This window comes from Pteropus medius, unplaced genomic scaffold (genome assembly GCF_902729225.1).
Source record: "Pteropus medius unplaced genomic scaffold, Ma_sr-lr_union100, whole genome shotgun sequence".
NCBI lineage: Eukaryota > Metazoa > Chordata > Mammalia > Chiroptera > Pteropodidae > Pteropus > Pteropus medius.
In genome coordinates, this window is record NW_024351730.1 from 41,208,263 (window position 1) to 41,222,265 (window position 14,003).

General features: G+C 31.7%; 1 protein-coding gene and 1 pseudogene across 5 annotated transcripts in view; one reads left to right on the forward strand and one right to left on the reverse strand.

Moving 5' to 3' along the window:
• The window catches only part of RAP1GDS1 (Rap1 GTPase-GDP dissociation stimulator 1), a 133,924-nt gene that overhangs the window by 30,011 nt on the left and 89,910 nt on the right, over positions 1 to 14,003 (forward strand). For 3 of the 5 annotated variants that reach the window (XM_039845757.1, XM_039845755.1, XM_039845758.1), the window contains exon 2: positions 1,440 to 1,550. In XM_039845757.1, the coding sequence (XP_039701691.1) occupies positions 1,440 to 1,550 (111 nt within the window). The remainder of the gene's footprint in view (positions 1 to 1,439; positions 1,551 to 14,003) is intronic. The other 2 variants (XM_039845756.1, XM_039845759.1) reach the window with 1 other exon arrangement.
• On the reverse strand, positions 5,572 to 5,690 carry LOC120588560 (uncharacterized; annotated as a pseudogene).

Sequence of the window (14,003 nt, forward strand, 5' to 3'; positions counted from 1 at the left end):
TGACAGACAAACTGGTTTTTCATATTTGGCAGACATTTCTCACAAATGACTTAAGTCATTTAAGGAAATCAACTGACAGTATTTGTTGCTGGTGATAAAATTGGAGTTTTTAAGAAAAAATTTGAAATTTGAGAGACATACTACTTTGAGCTTGACTGCTTCCCAGTACTTAAAGAGTCTTTTGATAAGATTAGAGATGATATTAATAAATATGATATTTTGAAATAGTACAATGAAACATGTCAGTATTTGGAAGGTATGCATAACTCTGACTTAATTTTTTTAATGACCAATGCGTTGAAGATCAATATCTTTCATGCATAAAAGAGTCAAAGTACCAGAGAGCAATGATTTTAAAGTTGAGTTGGAAACATTCATTAATATTGTTTCAGATTTCACATGGCAACTAACCTTTAAAAACTACCACTTTTTAATTTTTGGTGTAGTATCAAAGAGTATTCATGATTACCTGAAAACGCAATTAGAATACTCTCCTGTTTTTCAACTAGGTATATGTGTAATGAGACTGAATTTTCTTTAATTCTCAGCCAAAACAATAAATTACAAAAGATGGAGTAAAGAAGCAGGTATTAAGGCAGACATTGCGGATATTTGTAGACTACCACTCTTTTCAGTAAACTTCTTTGTTTTTGAAATGTCATTATTTTTCATTAAAATATTAATTATATTAACAGATAATAGTTTTATAATTGTTAGATTTAAGTGAATTACTAAAATAAATCTTAAGTCTCAGTTTTAATTTTTAGTTTATTAAATATCAGTAGAAATAATTGATGTGTAAAAAAAACCTTATGAGATCCTGAATAATTTTTAATTGTATAAAGAGATTTCGATAATCTGTGGTCTAGAGAAATCCACGTATAATTTAGGAGGAGAGCTTAGCTTTATAATTCAAAATGTATATGTTTTGGCATAAAGCAGTACCTTGAAGTGTATTTCAAATGGCAATGTTAAAGTATGTTTTATAGTTATCAGACTTTGTAGTTTTTAAGTCATATTATTTTGAAAATTTTCTAAACATTCATCATTATTTTATGTATTTAAAATACAACAGAGACAACATCAAATGAAACAAAATATTATTTGCAAAGCTTTCTCATTTTTTTTGTTGACCTTTAGTTTTTTTCAATTAACCATGGCTGGTTTTCTGAACAAGCTAAATAAGGTATAAGAATGCTGAAAAAGATTTCTGTGACAGTCTGTGGAATATTTCTCGTATCTTACATATACAGATTGAATATTTCATATCTGAGTTCAATGGATAAAATTTTATTTAAAAAATGTGTGATAGTACAGTCCATTGCCATTTTGGAATGTATGTGGAAGCTCATTCACTATGAGAGCCCTTTGTAAGTGGTGTTTGTCATGTGGCCATATTGTTAGTGAGGTTTCTGATTTCTTCTTTTTTTTTCTATAAGCAGATAATCTCAGTGATACCTTGAAGAAGCTGAAAATAACAGCTGTGGACAGAACTGAAGATAGTTTAGAAGGATGCTTGGATTGTCTGCTTCAAGCCCTGGCTCAAAATAGTAAGTTTCATTGTTTACTCAGATGACAAACAACAAAAGCAGCAGTCATTCAGAAATTGGTATATAACTTGCATTCATATAACTTGAATTCTTTTGAATCCAGTTCCTGAATACTGAAGTTGTTTCACATGTTCCACCTGCCTACCCCACATCCCCGCCTACAAGGTACTGAAAGCCAAGTTGATAGGCAAGAGAAAGGAGGAATTGATTGGCAGTGATGACATTAATACCAGTCCCAGAGAGAGGCGATTATTTAATTTCTAACAGATAAGCATCATAGTTGTTTTTCTTAATACCAAATTAAAAAAAGACTGTGTATTTATTTGTGGCGAAACTGGAAAGGAGAAATAGAGGGGAACTTAAAACATATAAATTTTTTTTCTGGGGTCTTAGGGCTACCTTTTTAATAATTTTACTTTAAAATAATGTGTATGCTTAGATTTAATTGGAAAGAACGGTTAGCAGTCATCTAAAAATCCCTTAAAATTAAGGTGAGACTTGCCTTTGGTGATATGGTAAATAATACTATAGGTAAAATTATACAACTCTTCATTGACAAACACATGGTATTGTTGCATTTGATCTATCAAATTTCTATTCATTAATTTCTATATTATCACATCGAATAGATGGATACAGAATGATTTTAATTTGTTCTCTTAATTCCACTTGGTCTTGCTGTGGTTTGCACTGTACTTGTTTTTATTACTCTGTCATCTATCCTGGGACTAATTATGTAGCTGACAGTTTAGGAGAAAGTGTATGTTAGAAATTTCAATTCCAAGCACTCAGAAATGTATATTATTTCTTTTTTTTATTTTTTAGTAAACTGATTAGAAAATCTAAAATGATTGTATTATTCATCAAAAAGCAGATTTTAAAGCTAGCTTTAAAAATTCTTTTTTTTTAGTAATTCTTTTGTCTTTGAGGTTATAACTCTGTCGAAGTATTTAATTTTTAAGATAACAGAAGGCTTGTTTAAAACAAGGAATTCAGTAAGTGCATCTGGGTAAGGCTCACAATGGTAAAGAAAAAGAACAGGAGAGTTTTTGAGGCTGTGTTATCTATTGTAGCAGATACACGTGGTTATTTAAGTCTAAAAATTAAATTGAATTAAAATTAAGTTTCTTAGTCTTAACTTTTCAGTAGCCCTATTTGGCTGGTTACTTCCTTATTGAGATCACAGATATAAACCATTTTCATTAACACAGAAAGTTCTTTTGGATAGCACTCCTGTAGAAGACTGGAAAGAACCATGTAATGACCTGATTTTCATACATGCCTGTATAGGCAGATTTACATAATAATGTAATTAGCTAAGTAAATTGAGTATCTCAAGTTCAATTTTTTGAAGAGTTGTTTTATTATAACCTTTTATTTTTAATAGCCCAGTTTTTTCTCTGTTTAGAAAAAGGTAGAATTTCCTAAAGGATCATTTATTTAGGAACTGAAAAACATGGAGGCGATATCCTTGGTTTTATGTGGAGGATTGCTTAGTCCTCTCCTGGAAAGACTGGTAGACAAAGAAGAGACATGAAAAAAGGAAACAAAAGTTTATAACGTTTTAAAGAACAGATTCAAGAAATATTGACAAGTATGTAACTGTTGGATTAAATTTCAGACCCACTGCAGACTTATTCATTAAATTCATTTGTTTAAAATAGTCTTGGGGTGGCTCCCTAGTGTAGTGGTTAGCGCATCTGCTTTACACGCAGAAGGTCCTGGGTTTGCACCCTAGGTGAAGCCATGGACCATACCCATACCCCGGGTGCTCCAGGCCCCAGGGTGGCCCTGGGTGCACACAGAGCATGTGGGAGGAGACGCCCCATCTTCAGAGATCTAGTTCTTAAGGGGAAATAGCAACATCCATACATCGGGGTGGAAGTTTGAAGGCGGAGGATTAAAGAGGGGAGGAAAAAAAAAGATAATGGTCTTGAAATTATATATAATGAAATATTAAGACCAAGGTGTTTATAAAAACACTAAACTCTGCAGTTATAACTATTGACTCCCCAAGAAGGGAATGAAAGCAATATGTCTTTTTAAGAATCTATATCAAAATTTATATCCTCACATCTAAGACTATTGACACAAAAGAATTTGACGTAGAAGAGGGAGTTCATGCAGATGTCCATTCTTTGACTTAAGAGTGATATTTATCATTGATCGAGCAACTACTCTGTACTCAGCACTGGACTTGGGACTCTATATCTGTTATTTAATCATTCCTGTAGCAATGAGGAGGTACTATCATCACCATTGAAAGGATAAGGAAACAGACCCTATAATGTTACTTGATTCGCTCTGGTAGAATCAGAGTTTGGATTTAAACTTAGTTGACAAAATAAAAAATTACATTTTGAGTAAAGTCCAGCTTTTTGCTAAGTTTATAGAATATGAAAATGTTTCCAGAGACTAGGTTTTAATATTGGGTCTTAAAAATTTTGGTTTTTCTTTAAAATGGGTTTAAATTGTTACTATTAAAGAGGAGCATGATTTATAAACCTTTTTTTCCCTCGAGCTATATAAACTGATATATATTTATAGGTATTTATTGGTATATTTTATAAAATTAGCATCTAGCTTTTAAACAGGAAAAATACCAATAAGATATTTATTTTCTGCATTTCATCTTCCCTGAATAAAGTGATTGTTCCCTTGCTACTTCTGTCCTCTTAAAGGTAAAATTATAAAACATCTAACTTAGGTGAATTTGTACTGGCTTTTTTTTACGCAGAGACCTCTAGTTTCATAATTCTTCCTTAATGTCAGGTGTTTTAACTAAAAATATCACTGTTCGCACCGGAATTGCACATGACGAAGAAATAATGACGTCTCCATTCCGCACATATGTAAGATGGTAATGCGTGTAATGGGAATCTAAATTTAAAGTTTTATTTTATACTCTTCTAACCTGTCATCAGAAAGGACATTTCTGAAAGGAAATAAATAATGCTTTTAAAGTTCTTACACGGAGAATTTAATATATTCGAATTATACATTTCAAATGATTATAATTTGAAATTAGAATTTTTACTTTGATGTATGACTTCAGAGTATTTTTGGGGGGGTTACATTAAATATAATATATGTGTCAGAATCTTAAAAGACAAGAGTTAGAAAATTTGAATACTTAATAGATTTTGTGGAAAATATTTTGTTTAAGCAAGTATTCTGTGTAAATTTCTGATCTCAATTAATATTGAAGCATTCATTTACTCACATCTATACTTCAGATCTCCTCAGTTTTAAAATGTTTTTAGTAAATATATGAAGGCCACCAACTAAGAAATCAGCCTCTGTTTATTCTGGTCTCTCTTTTGATTCAGAGAATAATTAGGAGATTCTCCATAAATACTTGGTTGAATTGTGGTATGGTTACTCTCACACTTATTTGACAGTTTAAAACAATGTGCCACCTATTTTCATCTCTAAACATTAAATAAGACAGAAATTGTCTTTAGAGAGTATAACATCTAAATCACCTTGCAAGGTCAACTAGCATAAATCAAAGGCCCACAGACAAGAAAAATTAACAGTTCATTCTTTGTAAAAATTCTATTTTATCAGAGCATGGAGACCATGTTACATTGCTGGGGGAACCACAAAACAATGCCAGCAAGATCACCAACACAGCTTTAAATTCTTTTCCTCCAGGATTAGGCTGTTTTCCTCGGTCTCATTGCCTCACTTACCTTTGTACTTTAACTTTGTTTAGTAAATTGCCCGATGACAATTCTTGTTTCGTACAAAGGTCACATAATTGTTTATTTTCTATAGAACAATGTTGTGAGAGAACACATATACTTCTCTTTAAAGAAAAAAGTATTTAGTATCTAGTCCCGCATTCCTAACCTTATACCATAATACTCATCTACCTGTTGAATTCTTAGGTTATTTCTTAGACCTCGTTCTTTTTCTTTGCTTTTCTTTTTTTTTTCTTAGGCGAGGGAACCCTTGGTTGACCTCACAGATTGCAAGGACCTTGTCAGCTTACAATCTCTTATTTTTTTATTTTTTACGCTTACAACACCTGGTCTTCCTAGGTGGTCTCCCATCCAAGTACTATCCAGGCCTGACCCTGCTTAGCTTCCAAGATCAGAAGGGATCATGCTTGTTCAGGTTAGTGTGACCATAGACAGACCTTGTTCTTTATTTTATTCATTAGATTGAGTTTTGGCTCCCTTCTAGGCTATAATTCTTTTTCTTTAATTTTTATTTTATATTAGTTTCAGGTATACAATACAATGGTTAGACATTTAGTTTATAAAGTGATCTCCCCAATTACTTTAGCACCCATCTGGCTGTACACATAGCCATTACAATACCATCGACTATATTCCCTATGCTGTACTCTACGTCCCCATGACTCTTTTGTAACTACTAATTTGTACTTTGTCATCCTTTCATCTTTTTCACCCAGCTTCCCCAAACCCCTCCTCTCTGGCAGTCACCAGATTGTCCTCTGTATCTGTGAGTCTGTTTTCATTTAGTTTGTTCCTTTTGTTCTTTAGGATCTGCATATAAGTGAAATCATATATTTATCATTCTCTGACTTATTTCACTCAGCATAACACCCTCTAGGTCCATCTATGTCGTTGCAAATGGTACGATTTCTTTTTTTTTTTTTTTTGTGGCTGAGTGATAATCCATTGTATATATGTACTACCTCTTTATCCAGTCATCTGTTGATGGACATTTAAGTTGTTTCCATACCTTGGCTATTATAAATAGTGCTGCCATGAACATAGGGACACATAGATTTTTACAAATTAGCGTTTTGATTTTCTTTGGATACACATACCCAGAAGTGCAATTGCAAGGTCAAAAGGTAGTTCTGTTTTCAATTTTTTGAGGATTAGTAGCTGTATCATTTTGCAGTCCCACCAACAGTGTATGAAGGTTCCCTTTTTTCCACATTCTCACCAACACTCGTTTTTTGACTTATTGATAATAACCAGTCTGACAGGTGTGAGCTGATATCCCATAGTAAGCTGATATCTCATTGTGGTTTTAATTTGCATTTCTCTGATAATTAGTGATCTTGAGTATCTTTCCATATGTCTATTGGCCATCTGTATTTCTTCTTTGAAGAAATACCTATTCAGGTTTTCTTAGGCTATAATACTGAGCATACCAAATTACATGTACAAGCTACTAATGTAGGTTACTTTATGACTTTCTGTTGTCATTTACTTTTAGTCTGCTTTATACCTTAATATTTCTGAGCAGACATCAGGGAACCAAAATTATTTCTTAAGTAAGGGACTTTGAAACTTATCAGCTATCTTTCAATAGCCACGTTAAACCTGTAATCACTGAACATGAAAGATTGCTGCTGTTTTAGTGGAAATGCAAAATTATTTTACTTAATCCTTTCATAGTAATGCCTAGATTTCACTTTTTTACCTTAAGTTATCAAATGCACAACAGGACTAATATGTTTCCTTTGTAAGCTGAATTCGTTATGTTGTTCACTTCCTTCAGATATTTTTTTATCACGTGGCTCTTTTAGTTATCATGTTTATTTCCATGAGAGAGTAGGACTGGTGCTAATCATAAATTACCAAAGGTTCAGTTTTTACTAATCAAATATAATATTTGAAAAATAGTGGAGACTCAACTAAACTAGGGACATGGTCAGATAAGAAAACATTGACAATTCTTGACAAATTGAGACTCCCGGATTGCCATAGAATAATGGCATCCACCTAGATCTTTTTTTTTTTCCCCACATGCTTTAATAATTCATACCAATCAACAAGAGATCATATAAAACCAACTAACCATAACCTATTCCTTCAGCATTCCTGGAAGAGAAATAAATATACAAATCTAGCTAACTCAGCTTCAGAGCCCATTATAAAGAGTGTTCAGTGAAGACTGCAGAGACTAACATTTAAAAGGTGAGAGGGGAATGGGTTGAACCAGGAGCTCCGGAGTGATAGTACACAATTAAAGTTGCTTTTAGAAAGAAAAGGTTCTGCTTTGGTGGGAAAATACTAAAATTTGTTCTTAGATTCTGTTAGAGCGTTGGCTATTGGAAAGTCAAAAGGAGGGGACTTAAAAAGTACACAATACCCTAGGCTACAGATCTGGAGAGTGCTTGTTTGAGGATGAACTTGTTCCTTCTTACAGACTTCATGGTGAAGAGAAAGAATGAAGCAAGAGGGGAGAATTAAGTGTTCCATAGAAATAAGAAAACTACACAATTAGAAGATACACTAATAACTCCCTTTGATTTAAGTTCAAAAGAAGGAGCTTTTGAACTAAGAAAACTAGATATTCATCCCAAATATTTACTTTTACTGCATACAGCATTTATTGCTAGTTAAGGAAAATAAAAGCTATGTACTGAATAGGAAATTGCAGATAATATATACACACACAGGTGCTACAAGGAACAAAACAAAAAATAAGAATCACAACATTTTAACTATAAAAAGTTTTCCTCTAAACCGAACACGAAGCAGTTATCAGTAACAGAACATCATGACCTATATTAAGCATCCTTAAGCCTTTGCAGATATGAAAAGAAAAAGCCCTCAAGTAAGAAATTCAAAAACTTGGAACTCAGGTGGATAAATACCAGAAAGATGTGAACTAAGAGTTGACTAGAAGAAAATGAAGAAAAAGCAAAATCATTTTAGAAATTAAGACTAAATTACAAGGTACCAAGGAGGAATAGAGGTGACTGAAAATTTTATAAAGAGCATTGAGAAAAATGGGCAGAAGAAAGAAGAGGAAGGATCAGAAGAGAAAATGATTGATATAGATGATAGGCAAAAAAGAACCAACATGCATGCAATTAGAGTCCTTTAGGAGAAAAAAAAAAAAAAAGCTAAAACATGTTTAAAACTGTGAACTTCTTGGAGGTAAAGCCAGAATCTATATGTTGAAAGGGTACACCATGTACTTGTGAAAATTGACTTGGAACAGTCAATTCGAAGACATAATCTGATCAAACTTTTAGGTTTAAAGATAAAAGTAAGTACAAAGGAAAAATTCTCAGGGTCTCTATGCAAAAAGATCAAGTTATTTAAAAAGAAAATCAGATTGACATCAGACTTCTCAACAGCAATATACAAAGCAATTCAGTATTGGAGCGGTATTTTCAGAAAACTCAATAAGAATTTCATTTTGAGCCAAGGTGCTCAAAGTATCAAGACTGTAAAAAACACTGTTAAACTTGGAGGAACCCAGGAAACACTATACTCATTAGCCTTCCAGGGGCATCTTTCAAACTTGCGCTGTCCAATATAGCATCCATTCTCTGACATATTGAACATTTGAAATGAGACTATCCGAATTTAGGTACACTGTAAGTATAAAATACGTACTAGATTTTGAAGACTTAGTACCCGAAAAAGTAAAATATCTCATTAACAGTTTTTAATATTGATTACATATAGAATCTCGTTTTTTTAATCTCATTTTAAAAATTTCGTAAAATATTTATAAATACTTGATTTCTATTGCAGCATTGTAGGCCATTATTTCTTGAATTGTAGGTGGTAGTTGATCAAAGAAGTTTAAGAGCTGGGCTAGCCAGTATAATAGGATGGAAAATGCAGCATAGGAACAAAATCATCATCATCATCAATAAAATGTAATTGGGTTATTCAGTTTTGGAGAGAACATTTTAAAAAGAAAACATAATGAACCTTAAGTTTATCATTCTAGGGTTAGATTCTAAGGAAGAGATAGCATTTTGGCTCCAAGATATGTTAGTGTGCTTAGTCGAAAGCAGAAAGGAGTGTATGTCCAAATACATTCATATCTAGGAGTTTGTAGAAAAGGGATCACAGAAAGGCTTGATTGAATCAAATTGGAAAAATGAGAAACACCATCTTTAAACCTTTCACAGGCCATGAGATTAATAACAGAAGCAAGGTATAACTGTGATCCTGGGTGCTGTTTGCCCTCTGATACGCATTTAACACTATACTTCATAAGGGCGAAAAATAAATAAAGCTCTCATTATGTACAATCTTCAGAAAGAAATGAGCCTCCATTAGTATTTGTAGTTTGTGATTGAAGCATTGGCAGAGGATCTGGGTTTTCTAACATTAAATAATAAATGTTACTATTTTTGCTTAAGTTTGCTAAATTTGAAAAACTTATGTTCCTAAGAAAGAGGAAAATATGTTAAGAGAAATGTGAATAGAAGTGATGATATATACCAAATATATACTGAAAAAGATTTACTATCCTCAATACTTACAGTACCAGTACTGACTTACTACCATCACTAAGGACTTCACTTTAAGTTATTGCTGAGGAAGAGGTGAAAGATTCATGTTGCTGTGTTTTCCTAACATTCTTTTTCAGCAGGGGCCCACGTAACTCGACCTCTAAAGCTAGCAGTGGTTCTTCTGCAGCCATTTACTTGATTGATGTTAACTGGTTTTCTTATCTAGTAAGCACTAACCCAGTGTCCTGAATGTGCCCAAGATACGAAGCTTGTAAAGTGGACTTTTAATTGGTGTAACAAATTGAAGATGATTCAATATCTGAATGAGAATTATCTATTTTCAACAGAAATGTATGGTTTAATATTTAAAGGAAAATCGCATAAATAATAGATTACTTAAATTAACATATTTTCAGTGTCTTCACTGTGATTATGGATGTTTTGGCCTGATATTAAAGGTATGAGCAATACCATACTCCTTTTTATCCTTGATAGTCCATGACAGTTGTGTTCCCTCTAGAAAGCTTTTTACATGATCTAAACGCTTTCACTTTTACCTCTTGTAATTCAGATTTCCCAAGTACTCATTTGGCATTGTAAAAGAAAAGTTAAAGTTTCATCATTAGGTAGACTTAGGAATCTATAAATAAATCATTTTTCCTCGTAAAATCTATATAAAATATATATATTTCTGTTATTATTATAATTATTTGATTTTATTATGTTCAGTAATTTATTTTGATATGTAATAAAAGAGGATCTAATTTTATTTTTTTCTAGACAATCAATTTTCCCAGCACCATTTATCAATTAGTCTATTCCTTATTGGTTGACAGTGCTTTTTTAATCATATAACTACTTAATATAATTGGGTGAGTTTGGAAGTTTATTCTGTTTCACTAATCTGTCTATTATCGTGTTGTAATCATGCTGTTTTAACTATGGCAGCTTTATGGAGTAAGTTTCTTTTTATAAATCTATCTTTTAGAAATTTTTATTGTCACAGGTTTGTTATATCAGTGAAGTTTTAGAAATACTTTGTCACATCGCTGAAAAATCCTATTAAAATTGGGATAAACCATAAATTAATTTGGAAGGAAAGAAAACTCAATATTTTGTCTCTCGAAGAACGTATATTTTCTTTTATTCGTCTTTATGTCACAGTAAGATCGTGTAGTTGGTTCGTATGCTTTCCATACATACATTATTTAAAGTATTTCTACATATTGGTTTTTTTTTGGTTTTTATTGCAAATGGATTTTTCTCTATTATAATTTTTAAGTGGTTATTGTTGGAGATGAATTTGAAGAGTATTGATTTTTCTGTTTTTATTTATATCCAGCTACCTTCTTAACTCGGTTATTAGTTAAAATAAATTTTAGCTAGTTCTCTTGGATTTTACAATCAGAACATGTACACATGATGTACATGTAATATTTTTCCTCTTTCCCTTGTGATTATAGCTGCTATGTGATAGCTTGAACTTCCAGCAAAATAATAACAGTGATATGAGTAGCATCTTATTTTAGTTTCTGATGTTAATGGCTGCACTTCTGATGCTCTGCCAATTTGAATACACCTCTTGATTTAATGTGAAAATCCTTTATTGTGTTAGGAAAATAGTCTTAATTAAAGAATGATTTTTTTTTTTAAATCGAGAGTGTGTACCTTTAAACCATAAATCCTTAGCCTAATCAGTTAATATTTAAAATAGTATATATCCACCATTTTTTATTGTTTTAAGGTTTGCTTATAATGAAATTATTTGGGGAGGACATTAATACTAGAGGAAGTTTTTGTAAGAATGGAAAGTGCAACATAGTTTTACAATCACAGAGTCAAGGTCATTTAGTATATCAGGTTCTGTATAATTTATACCTTCCTTTATGTTATTCAGGGACAGATATTTACCTAATGAGAATTAGTACCTAAAGAGCAACTAAAATTAATAATATGAATTATATATTTTAGAATGAATGATTATTAAATTGTTTGATAAACACTATAGGAAATTTCTTAATTTAGTTATATATAGTCCCCGTAGGTTCATAACTACAGTTAGTAAAGCATTACTTTTCCTACCAGAAAATTGTTTACAATGTCCTATCCTATTAGCCTTTAAATTGTCTACAGCTATAAATTTAGGTATTCATTTTTTGTTAGTTTGTGTCATTCAACCCTGAAAATGTGAATTTGATTGCTTATGATTTTTCTTACTTTAACTTTACATACATTCCTTAGTGAATTTGTAATGTCTTATGAATTTTGGTATTTCAAGATTTAATGAAATATGAATATAAACTCTTTTGTAAGCTAAAAATATTGTTTTAAATACTTGGCATTTAAGACCTTTTTAAAAGTTTGTAACATTTGACTTGAAAGAAGAAACATCAGCCAAGAAAATAGGTAATTAAAGTAAATAATTCTCCTTTTGAAGGTTTATGTGAAGTTTATCCATTATTTTAAAGCTAGAAGAGATGTGATACCATGGGAATGCTTTATACCGAGTTAATAAATAAAAGCAAAATTATTTCATTTTTGATTGTGACTTATTATTTACTGCAGTTTTCATTTTTTGAATTATAAATGTATGTGAATGTTAATGACCATCTGCAAAATTGCTGAAATAGGAAAAGTAGTCATAACATTAAAGACAAAATAAAGAGTAAAAGATGAATCTTTGCTTGAAGCAGTCAAAGTAAGGGAAGAATAGCCAGGAAATAGAAAAAGTCCCAAATTAAGAAACACTTTTTAGAAGCATATTAAAAAGATGTTTAAGAAATGTATGCTGTCGGAAGTAAATCTTTTTAACTGAATATAAGATACTATGTTATTTTCTATTTGCTGTACAGTAAGATCTTGATGAAGACTATTAAGGCCAGAAGTATATATGATATACCACATTCTTAACCACGTTTGGTTCATTGTCATTTTACTCTCATAACAAATCACTAATAAGTGGGGACATGTTACTACTTTGTTTTTAATAAGGTGGAGTTTCGGTATAATTTTCTAGGGGAATATTTATATAATGGGCTATATAATGCAGAGAATCTTTATTCTCTTTTTTAAAAAAAGTTAATATTTAGTGCCTTTTGTTGCTATATATATTCACTTGAGGTTTGGGCTGTTTTACCGCCACTTAAAAAAACAGCACATTATGCACTTCTGAGATTTAAGAAAGCTAGCGCATTTAGGTAGAGTGAAAGTCCTTTTTTTTTCCTAACTCTGTAGTTATACAGAGTTGTTGGAGCACTAGTAGAGAATATTGTGTGAAATTTCATCATCCTACACATCAATTATTCATTTGTAGCGCAAAAAAGAAAGTCTGCTTTCTAAATTTGGGTAGACCCATTAGAATACTTGTATTTAGTTGAATCCATACTGCCATGATATGTCATACTGCTTTGGTCAGATGTTAAATATCTAGTTTAAAATTAGATTTGGAACATTTTGTACAGTCATGTCATACTTCGGTGAGGTGAAGATTTAGACTACACACCTCTCCATCTTTAGGCCTCATTCATTCATATATTCAGCACTGAGTATTTATTTAGAATGTCCCAAACATTGTGTACTGTCTCCTAATAAAGGCAGAAACTTAATATATCTGCCCTCAGAAGCTAATTACTTGTGTTGGAGACCGAAAAGTAGATGTAAAATTATAATTTATCAATTTATCATACTAAGTGCTGTAACAGGTATGTTCAGTGTCTAATAGGAGTACATTTATTTGATATATTATCAAATCAAAAGAGGATAATCGTAATAAAAGGCAATAGGAAGTGATCTGAATCCAGTACTTAGCTTTTTAAAACTATCAATTCCTCATTTATTGACTGAATTTTGAAAAAAAATTGTAGTTGGCATACAATATTAGTTTCAGGCGTATAACATAGTGATTAGACATTTATATACCTTACGAAGTGATCACCACGATAAGTCTAGTAACCAGCTCATTAGTTATTATATTATTGACTATATTTCCTAGGTTGTACATTATATCAGTGACTTATTTTATGACTGGCAGTTTGTACTTCTTAATTCTGTTCACCTTTAAAAAAATTGTTTTTAGAAGATACTAGAAGTAATTGCTTTACATGAAACATAATGAACTCATTTATACCATGTTGTGCCCTGAGTAACTCTAATAAAATGCGTGCTAATGCTTTTGGTTTGTGAACCACTCTGGCAAGGTTCTAGACCTGTACTATCCAGTACAGTATTCACTAGCCACATATGGGGTGTTGAGTACTTGA